Below are 20,327 nucleotides of genomic sequence, written 5' to 3' on the forward strand. Positions count from 1 at the left end.
ATTAACCACCAAAGTCCTGTCATGAGAATTCTTACCTTAGATTCCTATTCTCTTGAAGAGTCTGTAGCAAATTAAAAGGTGGTTCAGGATCCTTGGGTAATGTTTCCATGCTGTTCTCAGACAGTGTCCCTTCAGGTTTGTGCTCAGGGTCCTTTGGCAACTTTCCTTGAACCTTCTCTGACAACTGCAACTTCACCTTCACAGTCTTAAGAGAGCCAACTGTTTCACTCCGAGATACCTCCAATTCATCGTCATCCTCTGCTATCTCCTCTTCCTCTTCACTTTCCATGCCTGACTTGAGGACAATATCAGCTGACTTTGAAGTCACTGTTAGAGGCAATATATTCCCAAGATCTCAACTTGTTTACTGATGTTAAGGCAGACAAATTCAGGTTCTTGCATACACCCACATCCAATACTTACAACACTGTAAGTGATTACAATCACTGTAAGTGATTAGTCAACACTTATAACACTGTATCAGTGATTACCCAACAGATAAATGTAAAAGCAAAACATATGCACAATCTACTTTTGTCCCAGAATTCGGACAGGATTGGCATATGCGGGACAGTTTCCTTAACCTCCAAACCAGAGGATTCATGCTCTAATATGGAAAAATGGTTCAGACTCACATGTACCTGGCAACCTTGTTCGCCCTGATCTCAGTCTGCCAAAACGTCGCCTTCGTTTCCGTACCTCTAGTGACAGGAGTTTCCGCTCATAAAGAGCAGCATGAAGCTGAGCATTACAGTCCACAGCCTCCAGAGCCTGTTCACCAGCAATGGCTATTCTGCAAAAGCACAAGAATGGCAGTAAGTTCAGTGCCCTTGCTCCATCCCTAAAGCCCAGAAAAACCTGTATGCTGGCCTTCCTGGTGAACACTTCGCCTATGCCAACTTTTAAAAGATTCAGCTAATTGGCATATGTTTTTAAATCATATTGTGAGCTGCCTCACACTTGTTTTTCTTTAAAGAGTATGAAGATTGTGTTATTTATCTAAAATATTTACAAGTGGACTGCTATTTTTAAGAATGATCCGATGACATACAACAGAAACAGAATTACCCATCTTGTAAGCAATATTTTTGAGTGGGCCACAGTCACAACAACGAAAGAAAGTGCCAAAGCAGTCTGTCAGGCTTTTAAAGCAAGATATGATTGCTGGGGCTCAAAAGGGAAGGACACCTCCCAACTGCTAGGCTTTAGCTATCAGAATGGTGTTCCTTCCTTCTCCAGTTGGAGACCCTAACAGGTGATGCGGCAGTAATAAGACAGATTTATTCCTGGGAAATAGAAAGGACTGCTGAAAAGCAACTACACAGAGAATTTTCATAAAATATAAACTACATTCATTCACAGTTCCACTTACAGGCAAACAGCCTCTCTGGTCAAAAGCCATCAGACTGAGGGTTTCTTACCCATGTCCTGGGAATGTATAATGTCCCCATGAAAAGTCCCCCATCAGGGCTGTTCTCAGGGGTTACCGCACTTTGTATTCCCAGCAATGTATTAAGAGTTTGAAAATGTTGTAAAAAACATCGCTTTAAAAGGGTTTTTGGATACCACGGCTTATAAATGGTTGGAAGACGTCTTCACAGCTAAAGGGGCCAAACAAAGCGTAAACAGTATTTTTTATAACGTTTTCAAACTCTTAATACATCAGTGGGAATACATAGAAAGTGTGAACAGTATTTTTTATAACATTTTCAAACTCTTAATACATCGCTGGGAATACAAGTGCAGTAACAGCCCTCATCTTCCTGCCTCAAGGGGAAGAGAAAACTTTCTAGCTATTTGGCTGTTCATGTCTGACTCTTTGGGGTGTCACATTCTGGCATGGTATGAGATGCTAAACCATTTTCCTACTTCAGCCACATCCATTTGCATTAGTAAGCACTAAAATACTCCATGCTTGGAGCTTGATGGCTCATCCCTTGATCTCCTCCTTTCTGCCAGCTTTGAGTCTACAGCTGGGTTCCCACTCAAACAGTGTGTAGAGTCCCGGACATTGCATTACTGGGGTGAACTCTTTGGTGGAGGGTCTTTCTCCACAAGTTTAACTGTAATAGCTCAAGTACTCTCAGTACCTTAACTTCAACAACATTTCATAGTTACTGAAGGGAGAATATGAGTTCATACATAAAAGCTGAGAATCTCCTATCGATAGGAAACCTACTTTCAAATAGCTAACAAAATTCTTTCATCATGAAGAAGTAGAGTTGGTTTTTATAGGCCAACTTTCTCTACCACTAAAGGAAGAATCAAACCGGCTTACAATCCCCCTTCTCTTCCCCCTTCCCACAACAGACACCCTGTGAGGTAGATAGGGCTAAGAGAGTGTGACTAGCCCCAGGTCACCCAGCTGGCTTCATGTGGAGGAGTGGGAAACAAATCCAGTTCATCAGATTAGCGTCCGCCACTCCTGTGGAGGAGTGGGGAATCAAACCAGGTTCTCCAGATCAGAGTCTACCGCTCTTAACCACTACACCATGCTGGCTCCATCATGATAGTCATCCAGGATATAATCTAGAAAGAAAGCTTTAAGTTTGTTCTTGGGTACTGTACCCATTGAGGAGGAGGAAAATGAACTGTGCTGAAAATGTCAGTCTAGTTTTTTAAACTGGCAATGTGGACAGAAATATCTCTTTTCAGCAAGTCAAAGTTATTACAAAATTAAGCTTTATGTCTACAATCCATATTGAAAAACCAACTTCCTTCCTTCAAATTTCATTACACAAGTTCCTTACCGAGTTCGTCTAGGAAATGGCCCTCTTCTTGAACCTCCCCTGCAGAGGGGGGGAAAAAATCCAAGAGCAGATTTTGACACCCTGAATGTTTATCAAAGAATGGTACATATATTAAATGGACTAAGTTAATGAAAAAAACAGATGACTTATTGACGTGAACACTACAAATAACATCTTCTACTTAAACTGTAGGTAATAATATAAAGATAGGAGCCCTGTGGCGCAGAAGGGTAATCTGCAGTACTGCAGTCAAAGCTCTGCTCAAGACCTGAGTTTGATCCCAATGAAGTCGGTTTCAGGTAGCCGGCTCAAGGTTGACTCAGCCTTCCATCCTTCCGAGGTCGGTAAAATGAGAACCCAGCTTGCTGGGGGTAAAGTGCAGATGACTGGGGAAGGCAATGGCAAACCACCCTGTAAACATAATCTGCCCAGTAAACGTTGTAATGTGACATCACCCCATGGGTCAGTAGTGACCCAGTGCCTGCACCTTTACCTTTTTAATAATATAAAGAACTACTTTCTGGATCAGACAAAGGTTTATTCCAATATTCTGTTTTGATCAGCAGCTAGCCAGATGTCAGTCGGAAGCTCACTCCCTATTTGTTCCCAGAATCTGGCATTCAGAAGTACAATGCTTGTGTACATGGAAATTCGATCACATTATCAAGTAAATCACTGATAGCCTGACTGTAATGCTCTTGGGTTCATAAACAGATATGGGGGGCCTAGCTTCAGTTGTACAGTATCTGTTTTGCATGCAAAAGGTCCCTTGTTCAATCCCCAGCATCTCCAGTTAAAAGTATTAGGTTGCAGTTGTTATTCAAGACCTCTAACTGAGACCCTGGAAAGCTGCTTCCAGTCTGAATAGACAGTACTGATATTGACAGAACAACAGTATGACTCAGTATAAAGCAGCTACATGAGAAATGAAGACTGGTATAGAACACAATTTTAATCAGAGGAGTGGTTCAAACGTTAATTCATGCAGCAATTCTGATTTTATTTAGGGCATGTCTACACATTAACATATGCTTAAATTAGTGCCTCGTGTAAGAGAATGTCGCTAAATGATTAACTTTGTCACAGCCCTGTTCACCATGAATTTGTCTAGCCCTTTTACATCCACCTAAGCTAATGATCACATGTTGTAATTTTGGAATTCATAATTATGCACTGTACTGAAGCAGTGTTTCAACCTGCCATGAAACCATCACAAATGAACTTACGTGGATGATCCAATAGGTGTCTGCAATTTTTAGATTACCGACATGAAAACAGTTCTGTGATCTCCCTTGCTGTACAGCACCTGACATCTTTAGATGCTTTAAAATTGACAAAGACTCACAGTTCTACTGTTAGAAACGATGAAAGGTTTCTTTCTATCCATTTTCTTCATGCTTTCATAAACCACTATCACGTTTCCCTTTAGTATATCCATTTTTTTAAAGATAGTTAAAGTTACAGCCATTGGGTTGTATCCAGGAATGGCCTACAACAGGCATTCAAAGGGATTGGCCATGGCTCAGTGGTGGTGGACATACTTGGCGTGCATAAGTTCCCAGGTTCGGTCCTTGGGCCCCTTCAGTCAAAAGGTTCTTAGGCAGCAGATTTAGAGAAAGCCTCTGTTTGCAGCTTTGGAGAGCTGTTGATACCAGTCACAGAAGACAATATTGGGTGAGTGGACCAATGAGTCACCTCCATATAAGGCAGCTTCAAGTATTCCAGTTCTTGGAAAGCCTCAAATGGTTCCCAAGAAGCAAAAAGAAAATAAACTGCTGCAGCTTGTCCAGCAGCAGAATGCCAGAGAAAATGCATTCACAGCATGGAGTATTTGCTTTGTGATATTATGGCAAATAAATAAGATGCAGATACCTCGAACAGTTACTTGCTGGCACTATATGAAGATCAAGTCAATTAAAACAATTAATTCCTCCAAGACAACAGAAACATATATAATTGGAAAGATGGTTTTACCTGCCTTTATGATAATTTTCTTTTCTGTATATATAGTGGATTGTTCTAATGATCAATAACTACAGAGGTTGATATACTGTCCCATGTACACATTTTAAGCCCTATGGTTCATAGGGTTTTCTCTATTGTGGTATTCAAAGAAAATACTGCATTTTTGCTCCATCACATTAGCAATGGGAGATATTACTCAGGGGGGTATTCCAAACTGGCTCAACCTACAAAATTCACCTGCCATATATTGCTCCTTCATGTACAATGACTAACTACTTGGACGCAACCCAGGAAATTCTGAGAAAGGTCCAGGTGTGCATTACGTGGAGAGATTTATGCATTTATATTTAATTCATTCAGGTTGCCAGTGGAGACAGTGATGGCTATGAGTGCAGATAGCGTTAGAAGGGGATTACAGATTCATGGAGGAGAGGTTCATCAGTGACTACTAGCCATGGTGACTGATGGGAGCCCCCATCTACAGAGGCAGCAAACATCTGGATGCCTGTGCTGGGAGGAGGCAGCAGCAAGGGAGGCCTCTATGCCGTTTGTTTGGCCATCCAAGGCCACTGGTCAGCCACTGTGTGAAACAGCATGCTGGACTAAATGGGCCACTGGTCTGATCCAGCAAGCTCTTCTTGTGTTCTTAAATAAGATACAGTTTAGGTAAGTACAAAACAAAGCAAATTTGCAGAGGTATCCAGCCGGCTGCTATTAAAAAACCTGGACCTTGATTTGAACCAATAAGATAATTCTTATAGTCTTGATATTGTCCTCCTTTTTACACCTGTGAGTTATTCGGTTTCTTGCTAGTATTCCTGCAGGAGTAGAAAAACAACCCTGAGCAACAGTGATTGAAAAGTAAAAGGTATCATAAGGCAACTACCAATACTTCCACTACTTTTGCTTTGGGCAATCCCTGATCTGTGTTGGGTTTCATTTTATTCTGTCCTTTCTTACAATACCACCACCTGCAGACTTCCTACAGATTCGGCACACAACTTCCCTACCTTTCATTGAAAAGGCGTGCGGCCAGCATATAGTTCATTGTGGTCTTGTGTTCCAAATAGGATCTGAAAAGCCAAGAGCAGTAGATTCAGTAAAAATTCAACCTAGCACAATTTTAAAAGGACATCCAGCATTGCAGATCAGGAAGACTAATGAGGAAGGCACAGCACTTGGACAGTAAGAAGCTGGTACAGTACGGAGGTAACACAATAAGATAAAAGCAGTAAGACAGCTTTTGATATCTCAAGAGTTCAAAACATAGCCCAGATCGTTAAGTTTATAGCCTGAGGAAAAGGGCCAAGACAGTACTTGATAGTCACAACGCTGAACTTTTGCTCACCCATAAAGATCCCAAGTTATTGGTGTAGGGAATATGCGAATGAAACCCCCTCTTCGCTCACATTCATCCTTCACTCGACGCAGAACTTTTATCTGCAATCAGAATGACCAATGGAAGCCACTTGAAGAATTCTAATATAGAACAGTTTAATTTTAGAGTCGTATCTGGCTTCACAGAATGCATCAAGATGGCCAAATTATATAGGATGTCTACCTAGAATCTTTACGAATCAAGGCTCTTATAGTTTAAGCACTTCTTGTCTTTAGAAGCTACCCATTTTCTTATCACTTGTTTTCCTTGCTGTACTCTCAAGATGCTAGTCTTAGTCTGCTGAAGCCAGAGAGAATTATCTGGTACTAAAATGCACTCATTCCTGAGCTATACTGGTCCTGTCATCAGCACATGTCCCAAGACCAGTCACTGAATATTGCACATGACTCTTCTTACCTCCTCCATGGAAAGGCCCAGCATGGAGCCAACAGGCCTTCCTGCTACCTTCTCCCTCGATGAGGACATCAGGTTTTTAATCTCGGCATCGCTGGCAGAGAGAGGCCGAGAACGCTGAAGAACCACAGTGGGAAACCAGATTTTAGGCTTTTCTTAATTTTATTCCAGTCATCATTTTAATAGACTTCAAATGCCAACCCATTTGCCCAGCAAAAGCCATACACTCCAGAAACCAGAGCCAGGAGTCATACTCAACGGTAGAAGGATCCAAGGGCACCAATGCCAGGAGTCACACTCCCTGTCTCCAACTATAGCAAGATCCACACCCCACTGAATACTAAGGCCAAACTTCACATTCTCAGTGTTTGACCACAGAACCACACCCCAAAGTAATAAGAGCCAGTATTCACAGCTTCTACTTCTATGGGCAACACAAGACATATGTTCCTGGCTCTGATGCCTGTGGAGGTTACAATCCCAACTACCAAATGCTAAACAACCCTAGTTTTGTAATCTGTTGGGGAAATGAAGCTACCGTAAGCAAGATAAATGTAACACGTTGTTCATTTTACCAGCTTCCTAAATGCTGTGATTATTACAATCTTTACTGAGCAGGGAGGTTGCATTTTCTGTACTCATCTCCGTTTCAGTCACAAGGTGGCTGTCTGCATTAGTCACAGGCCAAGGAAAAAAAGAAAGCCTGAATTTCTGGCAAGACGATTTCGACCTAGCTGTACTGCCAAGGCTGGTGTCTAAGGTATTTAAAGACTTTGAGACAATAAGTTCCCTAAAGAAATTTTTAAAACCCTGAGATCTGCGTAGCTGAAGTTAAAACGAGGTTCAGTTGTAGCACAGATTAAGGGTTCAGCTTGGTTGCATTTCTAAAAAAGATATCAAAAAGAACTATTAGCTGCACACCCCATTCTTTCATACTATTTCCATTCCTCTGAACACAGAAATTAAAAAAAAATAAGAGATTAAAACTCAAATGCTGGATAAGCTTTAGAAGAGAAAAGATACAAATCTTGACAAATTAAGATGACTACAGAATACAGCCAGGATTAAATCTCAGTTTTTAAAAATGCATTTTATTTAAAATATTTACATTACGCACTCTCAGTAAAAATATTTTTGTGGCTCCTTAAAGCGTCTGCTCAAAAATAACGAAACAAAATGCAGCCTAATAATCCACAACAGTAGCAAAAGAACAAAAGCAATAAATCAACCAACTTCCAATTGTTAAAAACCAGTAGAGATAAAATAGTAATCCAGGAAAGGACAATCAGTAAGATCAAGGCAGCAAGAAGTAACTTGCTTGAAAAAATAGAAGTGTTTTGGCCTGACACCTGACTAACAGCTACCTTTTTGGTGCCAGGAGAATTTCTGTTGGAAGGGAGTCACACATGAACACGCATGAAGCTGCCTTATACTGAATCAGACCATCAGTTCATTAAGGTCAGTATTGCTTACTCAGACAGTATTGTCTACTCAGTTCTCCAGGGTCTCAGGTGGAGGCCTTTCATATCATCTACTATCTGATCCTCTTAACTGGAAATGCCAGGGATTGAACCTGAGACCTGCTGCATGTCAAGCAGAGGCTCTTCCAATGAGCCATGGCCCCTTCCCCACAAAGTCTCATCACCACAATGGAAAAAGTCCTGTCTCTGGTCCTTAATTCTGAAAGTGGAGGCACCAGGAGCACTGCCTCCAAAGATCAACACAGATGTTGTGCTCACTCCTACCAGAAGAGGCAGTGCTTCCAGCACCCTCAGTCCCATGACTACGTAAGGCTTTACTCAGTAAAGGAGTTTTAATATTCAGGAGTGTTCTCCTACAACTTTGGTTAGCTCAAGAGATAATGACCATCCACAGTAAGGTACTCACTTGAGCCATGAGGAAAAGAACACCTGTTCCTCAGAAAATAATCAGAGTTCTTAAAAAAATAATATCCACTCATAATTTGACATCTCACACAAACTAATTCACACTTCACATTTTTTTCTACTTTACTTTTACATACAATGTTTATGCTCATGATGGGCAGCTCAATGTTAGGAACACAAGAGAGCCTTGCTAGATCAGCTCAAGGATCCACGTGATCCAGCATTCTTTTCCATCAAATAATTCAACCACCTCTGTCCATGGCTTTTAAAAGTAACCAAAAACAAACAGCAACTCTTCTCTTTGGCAAGACAAACATTTTTCGCAACACTCATTCATCACCTCCCCTTCGAACTGAGGATTCTCTAACACAGAAACACCAAGCTCCTTATTTCTATATCTAAGATACTGAGTTAATGGTGGCAGCAGAAACACAATCAAGATTAACATTGCCAAGGTTTCTCTCTTCTCTTCACAATCTTACCTGACACTTCCATTTTTCCTATAATGGTATTTTTCTACATTTCAGAGGATGCTCAAATTCTCCACCAAAATTATCTAAAATTTGGCATTCTAATAAAATATTTAACGATAGTAAACTTAAGAGCTGCCTTGAGCCATGGGGAAAGGTGGATATAAACGCTTTAATAAATAAAATAAAGAGCAAATTTGTAATAATGATGCCATTTTTATTGAGCATGCATAACTTGGTTGAATATGTATTTTTTAACTCAAAACCAAAAATTGGGATTTACAGAACATGAATAGACATAACTGTAAGGAAAATATAGGTGAAAAACAGGTAAGCATATTAAGGATATTTAGGTAGGGAATGCAACTATAAAAATATGTGGTACTGCCAACACATTCTTAAATTTAACACAACCATGAGGACTGCAGTGTCTCTCACACATACACACAGTTGTGGGGGGAAGTCAGGGAAAGAAATCTGAATTCTGTATTAAACACTAGTTTTCTGACAAATTACAGAAGTTAAGCAGCCTTGCATAGTGAATCATTTGCCTGAAGCTCCCACCATTTGGAACAGATTATTTATTTATTTCCCTTAAACTTCTTCAACACAAATAGCCTTGGCAGAAATAGAAGACAATCAATACATTATTCAAAATAGGGAATTTGAAATTTCTAAATGGCAGATTAAGCAATATAAAGCATAAAACCTACCAGTTTGGCATTTGTTGATCGGGACTGTGCTGATACAGGGCGCTACAAGAAACATATAAAAGGAGTAAAAATTTCACATTCCCCTCATGATACTGCCATGCTGCCCCTCCCTGTGCAACACCTCTGGAGTACACCCATGATTTCAGACCAGTTTAAAAATCTATTCTGTTTTAGCTCCATCCCCAACAGATATTTATAAATTTTAAATAAGCAGAAAATTTAAGACTTAAACATACATGCAGCAAACAATAACTTCTTTTTTGGCCTGATAACACATCAAGTAGAACTTTTGGGAACAAATAACCAAGTTTCGACTGTGAACTCGACTACAAAAGAAGGTGTTTTCATTAAAGGCAGAAAGTACTCTAATTGCTGTGAAATGGGACATGCTTCACATTTCCTTGAGGGTACAGATTTCCCACCTCAGATCCTCCCGTCCACTCAACCACAGCTGAGAGCCATCCCCTTTTCAGGGGGTAGCCATGTTGGTCTGCAGTAGAACAGCCAAATTCATGTCCAGGAGTACCTTAGAGACCAACAATGAGCTTTCCAGCTGACGAAGCAAGCTTATGACTCTTGAAAGCTTATACCCTGAAAACCTTGTTGGTCTTACAATGGCTACTGGACTAGAATCCAGCTCTGCTTTTCAGTGGTTGCTCTAGCTTCATGGAGCAACCTTTCCTGAGGGCCCCTATGCCACCCCCTTTCCATAACCAATGTAAGGCCATTCTTTTCAGGCGGCATTTAGCAGTCAATTGAAAGGGTATATTCTTGAGGCTGAAAGTTATGGACCTATTTTTTTTCCTTGTCTGACTGTTGCTTGCAGGTGATGTTTTCTGTAAGCTGCCTTGAGCTGCGATGGATGGTGGAAGAGGTGGCATATATATAACAAAATAAGCCAACAGAAGTCTTGAAATAATTATGTTCCTGATACTGGGATTAGTTTCGTGAATGAGAGTGAAGCTTCCACTTTCAGGGATTCTGTCACTTTAGACATGCCGGTATAGCAATGAACTAGAGCTTTTATGCATCTAGACACCCATTTCACCACCAGCATTATAGAGACCACCTGTCATGACCCCCATAGAGCTGGATCTGGACTCTGACTCGGAAGTCTCTGAGGAGCCTGAAGAGCCAGAGACATGGCCTGGAAGAGAGCAGAAAACTGTGGAAGACCCCTGCAGGGCAGATTCTCCTGGCCCATCTGCTCCAGAACTAACCCCTGGGGAACCTGCAGTGGGAGATCCTCCAGAACTTGCCCCTGGGTAGCCTGCAGAAGGAGTTCCTCTGCCAGAACTTTCCTCTATTCCTCCACGTCCTGGAGCAACTAAGTGCCAGTCCAGGACTTGGTCCACAAGCCCACCAGAATCCGCCTCCACCCAGCAGGAGTGGCGGAGGCAGAGGGCATGTGCCGAGGCAGCCCAATGAAGGCACAGTGCCAGGCTAGAAGCCCGTGCTCCACCTCCAGTGCCCGAGCATGATGGATGCAATCCTTTGCAGGATTCTGGCCCCAGTTAAGCATGAATAGATGAGTCCCTGTTGCTGCTTCCAGAGCAAACAGAGTTGCTGTCCTCTTGGCCTGTTTAAGCCTTGGGCTGAAAGGGGAAGCTTGCTGGATCAACTTAGTCCACGAGGCCTAAGCCTGCATCCCTGTTTTAGCTCCTTGCCTCCAGCTCCTTTTGACAATCAAGCCTCGCTATCCAAGCCTGAGGGCACTACCACTTGATGAGACCTGGTTGGCCCTGCGTGCATACAGGACACCAACCCCACAGTAATAAGCTACCAAAATGCAATGGAGCTAAACTTGTCAGAGAAGGCCAAAGATGGGGAATGGTTGCAACCTCCCTAAATTATTCACAACATCTTCAGAATTCATTAGCAGAAAAAAGATGCTGATTAGGGTCAAACAAAGCTACTTTTCCTGCTTTTCTCCTTACTTGAACTTTCTGGTAGGGATTTCTCCTTGCCTCAGATGAGCAATAAGATGTCCGGCTTGACCGCTGACCTGGATCCTGACAAACAAAGCCTGGAGGAGTGATAACACATTTCATTTCTGGGCAATTTAGGAACTCAGGATCAACAAGCCTTAATAGCATAATTACTGCACCAAAAGAATGGCCCCACTGAGGTGGGTATGGATGTCCTCCCAATCCACTGCTTAACTAACAGGGGCTACAGCATAACAGAGGAGCTCTCTCCAAACAGAATGTAAATTCACCGCCTTAGTTGCACTTCCATTTGAATAAAGCATCCCAGAGTTACTCTGCAATGCCCACACTACCTATCAAAGAATTGCACAGATGTCAGCCCCACCCCCAGCTCATCTGAATCCATAAACCCTCTTCACACCCTTCTCAATGTCACGTGGGCCTCTTTTATAGTATGCAGCCCATCATATCCACCTCATCACAAATTGTAAGCTTTTGCTCAGCTTTTCTATACCCTCTCCTCCACTATGCAAGTTACGATACATCTACTGCTTTACTACCACAAAGCTTTTCAATACATCACACTTACACCCACAGAATGGAAACAATTACTCCCTCAGTGAATTATCCCACTCACATGCGCTTTTAACCAGTATCAGCCAAGTTAGCAAAAGGATGGACTGGAACTGGCAGAATCCTGCACTCACCTACAAGAGTAAACATGTCTGAAATCATACTAGCTTTAATCTTCAGGTCCAAAGGTGCATCACTATCCAACATGAAACAAAAGGAAGCAATCAGTTAACGGCATCTCCGACATATTCCATGTATTTCGGGACAGTTTAAGGACATTCACATCCTGCAAACAAAGCATCTTAGCCCTTGTTTTTTTCCTCCCTGAAGTTTTAAATAGGTGAAGAAAGATTGTAACTCTAGGGTTCCCTTTGCCAAATGTGGTGTTTGACTGATTCTCTCTTCTTCGAAGCATATTTTGTTAAGTTTCTCCTGTGGAGCAAATGTTACTCTTCAGCTGGTCCTTCTGCTACACATTCAACACAGCAGAAGTTAATTCAACAGGAATATTCAACCGTTACCACCCCTTCTTAAGCAAGAGGTCAAGGGATTTGAAAGATTTGATAGGTGCCCCACAGAGACAGAACCATGAAGCATAAGTATAGGAAGTCTCAATAAATCTTCTTGCTGATAAGACCATAAATGCAAATTAAGTGAAGACAGCAGTGAATTAATAGGGAACAAATGCTCCATACAAGCAACACACAGGTAAGAGGAAAATGACAAGTGAGAATAACGGAGCAATATGCAGTACACATACTGGATACCATTCAGAAGGTGTCCAAAGAGAGCCTGAGGAGGTTGTAGTTTCCCAAGGCAAGACATAAATAAGATATACACTTATAAAGACAGGGAAAACTAGCTTTGATTTCAGGACCGTATGAAGAAAAAATAGCAAAGACAAAGATACTGGTAAGATAATAAAGAAATATAATTGATACAAAAACACTCACTTTCCTGAATTATAGTTCCTTATAGTGCATGGGGGGGGGGTCATACCACTAATTCCTGTTCTCTAGGAAGGCATGAGAGCATCGGCAATCTTTCAGAATTGCCCCTCCCACCTGCACAGGAGGCAGGGTCAGCTTGCTAATTGATTCTTCAGTGGAGAAGGGGCTCCAAATCTTTCAGAACAAAACAGAAAAAGAAGGAACCCCTCAGGTCCCTAAATCTGATTAACAAAAAAAAAAAATTAACAGTGCGCCGCTATTATAGCCATGTGGGTTAAGAAAGAAATGAGAACCACTGCAAAATTTATATGGGCAAATCCTCAAATGCCCAAACTGCCACCTCTAATTTAGCTATCCACGACTCCCAGCCAATCCAACCTCATCAACCACTGGAGTTAGCATGTTCTCCTCACCCCAGAAATGTATAGCACAAATCCCTCCCCAGGAAATTAGGAAGGCAATCTCAATCCCTTAAAATACAGAAAAATATTGGAGCAAAAGACCCTGGAGCAAAAGATCAGATTCTTTTCAAAATCTCTCAAATGAAGCACTTATGGAAGAAAAAATGTCTATTTTGCATCACTCAGACTTGCACTGAGGCCTATATCGCTGCCCAGCAATGGGACATAATCCCTTGTGACAGTATCCTACTAAGATCGCGTGCACCAACTTTACACAGTCCCTATGCCACTTGGACAGAGCTGATTTTGAAAAGCCTTTCACAAGAATGTTTTGTGGAGCTATATGAATAGGGTTTTAAATTTTTTCTTGTTTGATTTTTCTCCAGGTAGATCTCCTAATATCAAGCCTATGATAGTTATTCTCTTGAGGGTGAAAAAGATATGGCCAAAAGGAAGCACGTACCACTATCTTAGAGTATAAACCATTAAATTTATCTGTGGTATAAAGGAGATCACTGGCCTAAGGACTATTTTGTCCATTCAGAAAAATCACAGTTTGGGGTTAAAGGAAAATACCTCCAACTCTAGGACTCTAACTACAGCAGCAGCCACAAGAAAAATTGTCCTCTGAATATAAAAGTTCCATAACTGCACCCAGGCCATATGTTCAAAAGGAAACCCCGTGAAGGCTATCAGCATTCTATTTAAATTCCAGATAGGAAGAAAAGATGGACCCTACACGGATGCAGAAAAGAAAAAACTTTCAAATATGCAGGCAAGAAGGGAGTGGGGGAGGTCTTCCATTCTACATGCCAAGATGCTATTAAGAGCCATGATCTAGCATTTTAGTCTGTTATTACCCTGGTCAGCCTACTAGGTATAAAATCCAAAATAAACTTCTCCTTCCATCCCAATACTTAGAATGTTTGGGTACAGAACAACAATCAGGTCTTTCAGGAGGATGTCATAATTTATTGGTGGTTTATTGGTTTAATGACAACAGGCAACCTGCACCTAAACTATCAGAACTGTGTAAGCTGGTGTACACAAATTCACAAATATGCTTCTAATGTTAATGGATGGAGGCCTTGAATTTGATTGCCAACACTTTAGGATTTCCAATTGTCCTTCCCACTCTTGAAAATCTATTTAGGTACTGTTGGTCCAAGACCACCCTTTAGTCTCCACTTCTTTGAGACTAAAAAAAAACCCAGAATGAATAACCAGAGTACCTCTGATCCTGTGCAAGTGATCTGATAACATGTGTGTCCCACAGATAGTGTATGAAGAATAAAGGTTTTTCTCCATGCTCTTGGATTTTGATGAAGCCATAAACCTGCCCCTCAAGCTCTTGGCAAACTCTAAGATGTATGTTAGTGAGACAGTATTATGGCATCCAGGTATCTGCAGTGATGGGCCCCTTACAGGGGTGTGAAAACAGCCTGTCTAAAGGACCGGGTTTATGAGGCAGCCTGGCATTAGGTGGAACCATGTCTCTTTTCTCTCTTCAGTGTTGAGGAGGGTGCAAAGGAGTTCTTTGATATGAATGTCTGGGACAGAACAACATAGGCTCATAGCTGGTGGATTCTTGAAGATCTGTGCTGCTGTTTGAACTCCCAAAAGGACTACTATAGTAAGAACTATAGCCAGTGGAAACCTCCAGAGGTTCTCTGAAGCATTTAGTACTCATGAAAGGCCTATCACATGAGGTATGAGGGCTAACCAGAATCAATTACTCAGCCTTATAGACTTCTTACTGCAATAACAATATAAACTAAGTTGAACTCATCCAGGGACGAGCCTGCCAAAAGGCAAGCTGATAAGGAGATCTGTTTAGGCCCTCCCTGAGACTATTAGACAAATTTGGGTCCCAAGAGTCACATTTTTCTGTCAACAAGAAGGTTATGTGCACACAGACGAAACTGGTGACTGATGTGCACAGCAATGCTTCAAAGCTTTTCTTCAGAACTGTTTCCATACACATTGCAGATAACTTTAGGGCCCCTCTTACCCTTAGCTGGAACTATGTTAATGGACAATATGTCCACTGGCACATCTACAGTTGGAATCTGCAGCTTATCTATGATGTTCTCGAGAAAAGAACACAGCTTGTTAGATAAAGGGGCCATATCGGCCTTGAGTGGGCTGGTTCATCCTACCTTGAGAAGCCTACCAAGAGATTCTGGAAAAGAAACACAAGAGACAAAGCTGCCTCAACTCCCCTCAGGCAGGGAATAAAATACCCCCCTTCCTCCCCTAGCCTTCAGTGATGAGCCCAGTCTGGCTGGGAATGAGGGCGGGCTATAAATTTGAAAAATAAATATAAATAAAATAAAGTTCAAACTTTTGTCAGCAATGAGCTTAGGGGAAAAAATTCCACAAGTATAAGTCAAATTGATCTACTGCCTTTGATGGCAATTCTTCCTCCTTTCTCACAAGAACAAGGCTACCCTCAAACCTAACTGGAAAGAAAAAAAATCCAAGTGGATTACCAAGAACCTAATGGGCAAATTATGCAAAAGAGGTTTCTATACCAACCAAGATGATTAAGGAGTTAGAACACCTTTCCTATTTATTTAATTCATAAGAACATAAGAAAGGCCTTCTGGATCAGACCAAGGCCCATCAAGTCCAGCAGTCTGTTTGCACAGTGGCCAACCAGGTGCCTCTAGGAAGCCACAAGGAAACAACAATTTGATGGCTCATTTAACAACTTGGCTACTGTTTGCCAATATACATTCTCACCCAAGCACTGCATAAGCCTCCAGGAAGCCCACAAACAAGACAACTGCAGCAGCATTGTCCTGCCTGTGTTCCAAAGCTCCTAATATAATAGGCATGCTCCTCTGATCCTGGAGAGAATAGAAATCCATTTGTACCCCCACCTTTCTTCCCAATGGTGATCCAAATGGCTTACATCACTCTCTTCTCCATTTTATCCTCAGAACAACCTGTGAAGCAGGTTAGGCTGAGGCAGTGTGACTGGTCCAAGATTACCCAGTGAGTTTTCATGGCACAAGTGAGGACTCAAACCTTGGTCTCCCAGATACTAATCCAACACTCTTAACCACTATACCACACTGGATCTCAGCCTTTCCTATGAGGAAAGGCTAGATTATGGGACTTGCCCATTTAGGAAAAAAAAAGATGACAGAGGTTTATAAAATTATGCATGAGGTAGAAAAAGTAGACTAAACTTTTCCTCCCTCACCCATATTACTAGAACTTGTGAACATCCTATGAAGTTGTTAGGCAATAGATTCAGGACAGCCAAAAGGAAAATTACTCAATTAATAATTAGTAGTGATGGCCATGAGTAGAGATGGCTTTAAAAGGGGGTTAAGTCAGATTCAGGGAGGATAGGTCCATCAGTTGCTAACAGCCATATTCAGAAGCAGCAAACCTCTGAATGTCAGTGTTAGAAGGCAGCATCAGGGAAAGACCTTGGCCCCTATTCCCTGTTTGCTGGCTCTCCAAGGTAACTGGCCAGCCACAGTGAGAAACAGGATGCTGAACTAGATGGACCTGTGGTCTGATCCAGCAGGGCTCTTGTTATTACAGTAACCTTGTTAGAAAGGGGTCCTAATTCCACCCAGAGGCTCAGACTGGAGAAAATGGTATGACTGGTGAAAAGGAGCAACACTAGTGTGACTCAGTGACTATGACATTACACTGTGCTGCACAAATTGGGCAGGTTGCTGCTGCAACTGAGTTAATTCTACTCACTCCCAAGGCAGGTAGCAGGGTCAATGGAAAAAGAAGAAGCAGCGTTGTTTTTTATACCCTGATTTTCTCTACCTCTAAGGAGTCTCAAACAAGCTTACAATCGCCATCCCTTTCTCTCCCCACAACAGACACCTTGTGAGGTAGGTGGGGCTGAGAGAGTTTGTAGAGAACTGTGACTAGCCCAAGGTCACCCAGCAGGCTTCATGTGCAGGAGTGGGGAATCAAACCTGGTTCTCCAGATTAGAGTCCGTGGCTCTTAACCACTACACCACACTGGCTCTCAGAAGAATGTGGTCTTCTACCTTTCTGGTGCTCAGCCTTATTACATCTTGTCTTCAGTCAGCCAGAGGATGGGGGGTGGGGGGGATAGTAAGAAAGCCCCACTGGAGGTTCTGTGGAAGGCGACTTGGACCAAGGAACACAAAACAATGTATGGTCCCATCCATGTGTAAGACACATTGTGCAAGCAAAAGAAAAAAAATATACAGTTTTTAAACTAAGCAAGAAGTGCGAGCTTCAGAAAGAATAGCTAAAGTTCTGAGATTGGGAGCCCCTGCTCCATACTGGAATCAATTAGCAAGCTGGCTTTGCCTCCTGTCTAGATGGGAGGGGCAATTTCAAAGGATAAAGAAACCCATTCCATCATCCTTATAAAAACGAACATTCAAAATGGTTACTCCTCTATAGCCACAAATCCTGTTTATCAAGAATCTCTTACCAGGCCAGGGAAGGGGACAGGTTCACCTCGAGCAGCCAAGGCTTCAGAGTAGAATCAATGAGGACATCAAAGCCATAAAGCTCTGAAACACAAGCACACACAGAAATTTCTAGTGATGACGCCACCTTCTTTCCAGGAACTAAAGCCACCACCACACAAGCCTCTGCCAAGGGACATTGTCAGAAGAAACTTGATTCTCCTTGGGCAAGGCTACACGTGTTCTTTTTCCCATTGAAAGCCCAGGAAAAGTCCCAATAAAATAAAAAATTCAAAATGATTAAGTAGAAGGAAAACAGAGAATAGGGATAGGGAAAATACAAGAACTACAGATAGCTAGCTTCCAGTGTCCCAGTTCTGCAGACTGTAAAACTACAAATCTTACACAGGGATGGTATTTAGGAAATAAGGAACCTTTCACCATATCCTCAAATACTTTATTTGCTTTGTCAGCAAAGGTGTATGAAAGGGAAAAGCAGGTTGGCCAGAGAAGTAAACTGCAAAGGAAAGGAAGGTTTCATTCCCACATAAACTTTGCAATATGTGGTGGCTTTCGAAGCCCATCATTGATCCTGCGTTGTTGTTAGTGACTGTAAAAGTTACTTTCAAATTCCTAGATACCAGAATTTCTAGATACCAGATTTAAAAACGTTAGCTTAGCCTCTACTGTTTGGACACCCATCATGCAGTCCTTTCTGACAGACATCTTGCATTCACTTAGCATCATGCTCGTCGCAAAAGTTCAAACATGCTTCCAGCAACAAAGTACCGGAATGTGGCTACCAGCATCCACTGCCATTCTTTCTGGAAAAATCCTCCACCTTCCCTTCAGGCTGAAAAAATTCCCTTTGAAGAATGCTAGAAAAATGTTCCTTTGCTTATAAAAAACACACCCATCTACCTGAGGCTCGTTTAACACACACACACATATGCATGTGCCCACACCATTCTCTCATTCACATAGAGAGTAATACAATTTTTTGGCACATCTACTAACATTCATAATGAAGCTCCCATAGAGAAAAGCATGTGAAGAAGCTCTTTGACTCTATACAGATTGATTGTTCCCTTATTTTTCTGGGCACTGTAGTAAGATGCTTTCAAGTTGCCCTCTGTATTATGAATACTTCCTTCATATGTGTTATACAGAACCAAATGCCCAGGTTTTTCGCTCGAGTGGGAAGCATACAAAAACACAAAAGATGGTTTCTAAAAAGAACATTATCTTATAAGAGCTCAGTTTCTTTGTTAGAACCTTCAATAGCCTCACAATCCACAGCAAACAAGTAACTCCCAGGTAAACAACAATTATATAGCCACTCTTCCTGTTATATACTGAAAACAGAAACATGGGCTTTATTAGCCACTGCCATAACTGCCTGTTTTTATGTAATGCATTTCTTCCACCATCTTTAAACAGTAATTGCTTTGGATCACACACTGTATCTACATATGATTTAAAAGCTACACATCTAAGGGCTAAAGGCATTTTTACACATGCTGAATAATGCACTTTCAATCCACTTTCAATCAACTTTAACGATCACTTGCAAGTGGATTTTGCCATTTCACACAGTAAAATCCATCTGCAAAGTGCATTGAAAGTAGATTGAAAGTGGATTATTCAGCGTTTCTGAAAGCGCCCTATGGCATAAGGTAACACAACTGTAGTCCAGTTTCTCTAGAACGAAGTTTCACACTTAGATGCCAATGTATAAACACTTTGTATGGAACAATGAAATGCCGGCTGCTGTTCTGGAGAATGTACAAGCAGAGCTCCTGGAGTTCAGAGGAAAGGGATAACTCATGAGCTGTGCAAGGAACTCCGGTGGCGTCTACTCCACAGCTGCTTGCCACAGCCAGGCTTCCCAGTGTCGCTTCCTCTTTGTAAAGGGATTAGAGAATGCAGATTGATTAAAGGAGGGTAGTGGTCTGGGATATCTCCTCTTGGCATGCATGCGGCACTAGGCCTGACAGCTCATATTGCACTACTAGCGTTAAGGGTAAAATAGGAGGAAACTGAAGATCGGATTTCCTAGCTTTCCACTCGTACCGGCTTCTGCAAACAAATGGCTATTTCATCTTCATAGCCTTTCCTTAGCATTTGATACGAGTTCAGAAGGCAATGTCTGCTGACATAATTCAGCAACCTGTACTCCCTCACAACAGAGATTTGCAAATAAGCCTCCCAAGATTCTCATAGCCAGGAAAGCTTAGGGGAAATTCCTTTGCACCTTAACAAAAAACAAAACAAACAGCAGATTGCCCTGATTGGCTCACGTAATACTGCCAGCAAAGAACTTCGGTCCCACGAAACTGATAGAACCCAAATTCGAGAGCACTCAAGAGTGGTTAAAAACTGCATATCCCCACAATACCACCTCATTCGGGTCAGTATTCAGCTTTAATTAACCAGAGTAAATCCAGATGGCGATGATGTCAAGGCAAGTCAGTGAAA

General features: G+C 41.8%; 1 protein-coding gene across 1 annotated transcript in view; it reads right to left on the reverse strand.

Moving 5' to 3' along the window:
- The window catches only part of TTLL5 (tubulin tyrosine ligase like 5), a 153,498-nt gene that overhangs the window by 104,994 nt on the left and 28,177 nt on the right, over positions 1-20,327 (reverse strand). The window contains exons 13-22 of the mRNA XM_056850734.1: positions 17,873-17,954; positions 12,212-12,273; positions 11,514-11,602; positions 9,577-9,618; positions 6,511-6,624; positions 6,064-6,155; positions 5,726-5,788; positions 2,751-2,789; positions 642-793; positions 36-327 (exon numbers count right to left, since the gene is read on the reverse strand). Of these exons, the coding sequence (XP_056706712.1) occupies positions 36-327; positions 642-793; positions 2,751-2,789; positions 5,726-5,788; positions 6,064-6,155; positions 6,511-6,624; positions 9,577-9,618; positions 11,514-11,602; positions 12,212-12,273; positions 17,873-17,954 (1,027 nt within the window). The remainder of the gene's footprint in view (positions 1-35; positions 328-641; positions 794-2,750; positions 2,790-5,725; positions 5,789-6,063; positions 6,156-6,510; positions 6,625-9,576; positions 9,619-11,513; positions 11,603-12,211; positions 12,274-17,872; positions 17,955-20,327) is intronic.

This window comes from Euleptes europaea, chromosome 6 (genome assembly GCF_029931775.1).
Source record: "Euleptes europaea isolate rEulEur1 chromosome 6, rEulEur1.hap1, whole genome shotgun sequence".
NCBI classification, from domain to species: Eukaryota; Metazoa; Chordata; class Lepidosauria; order Squamata; family Sphaerodactylidae; genus Euleptes; species Euleptes europaea.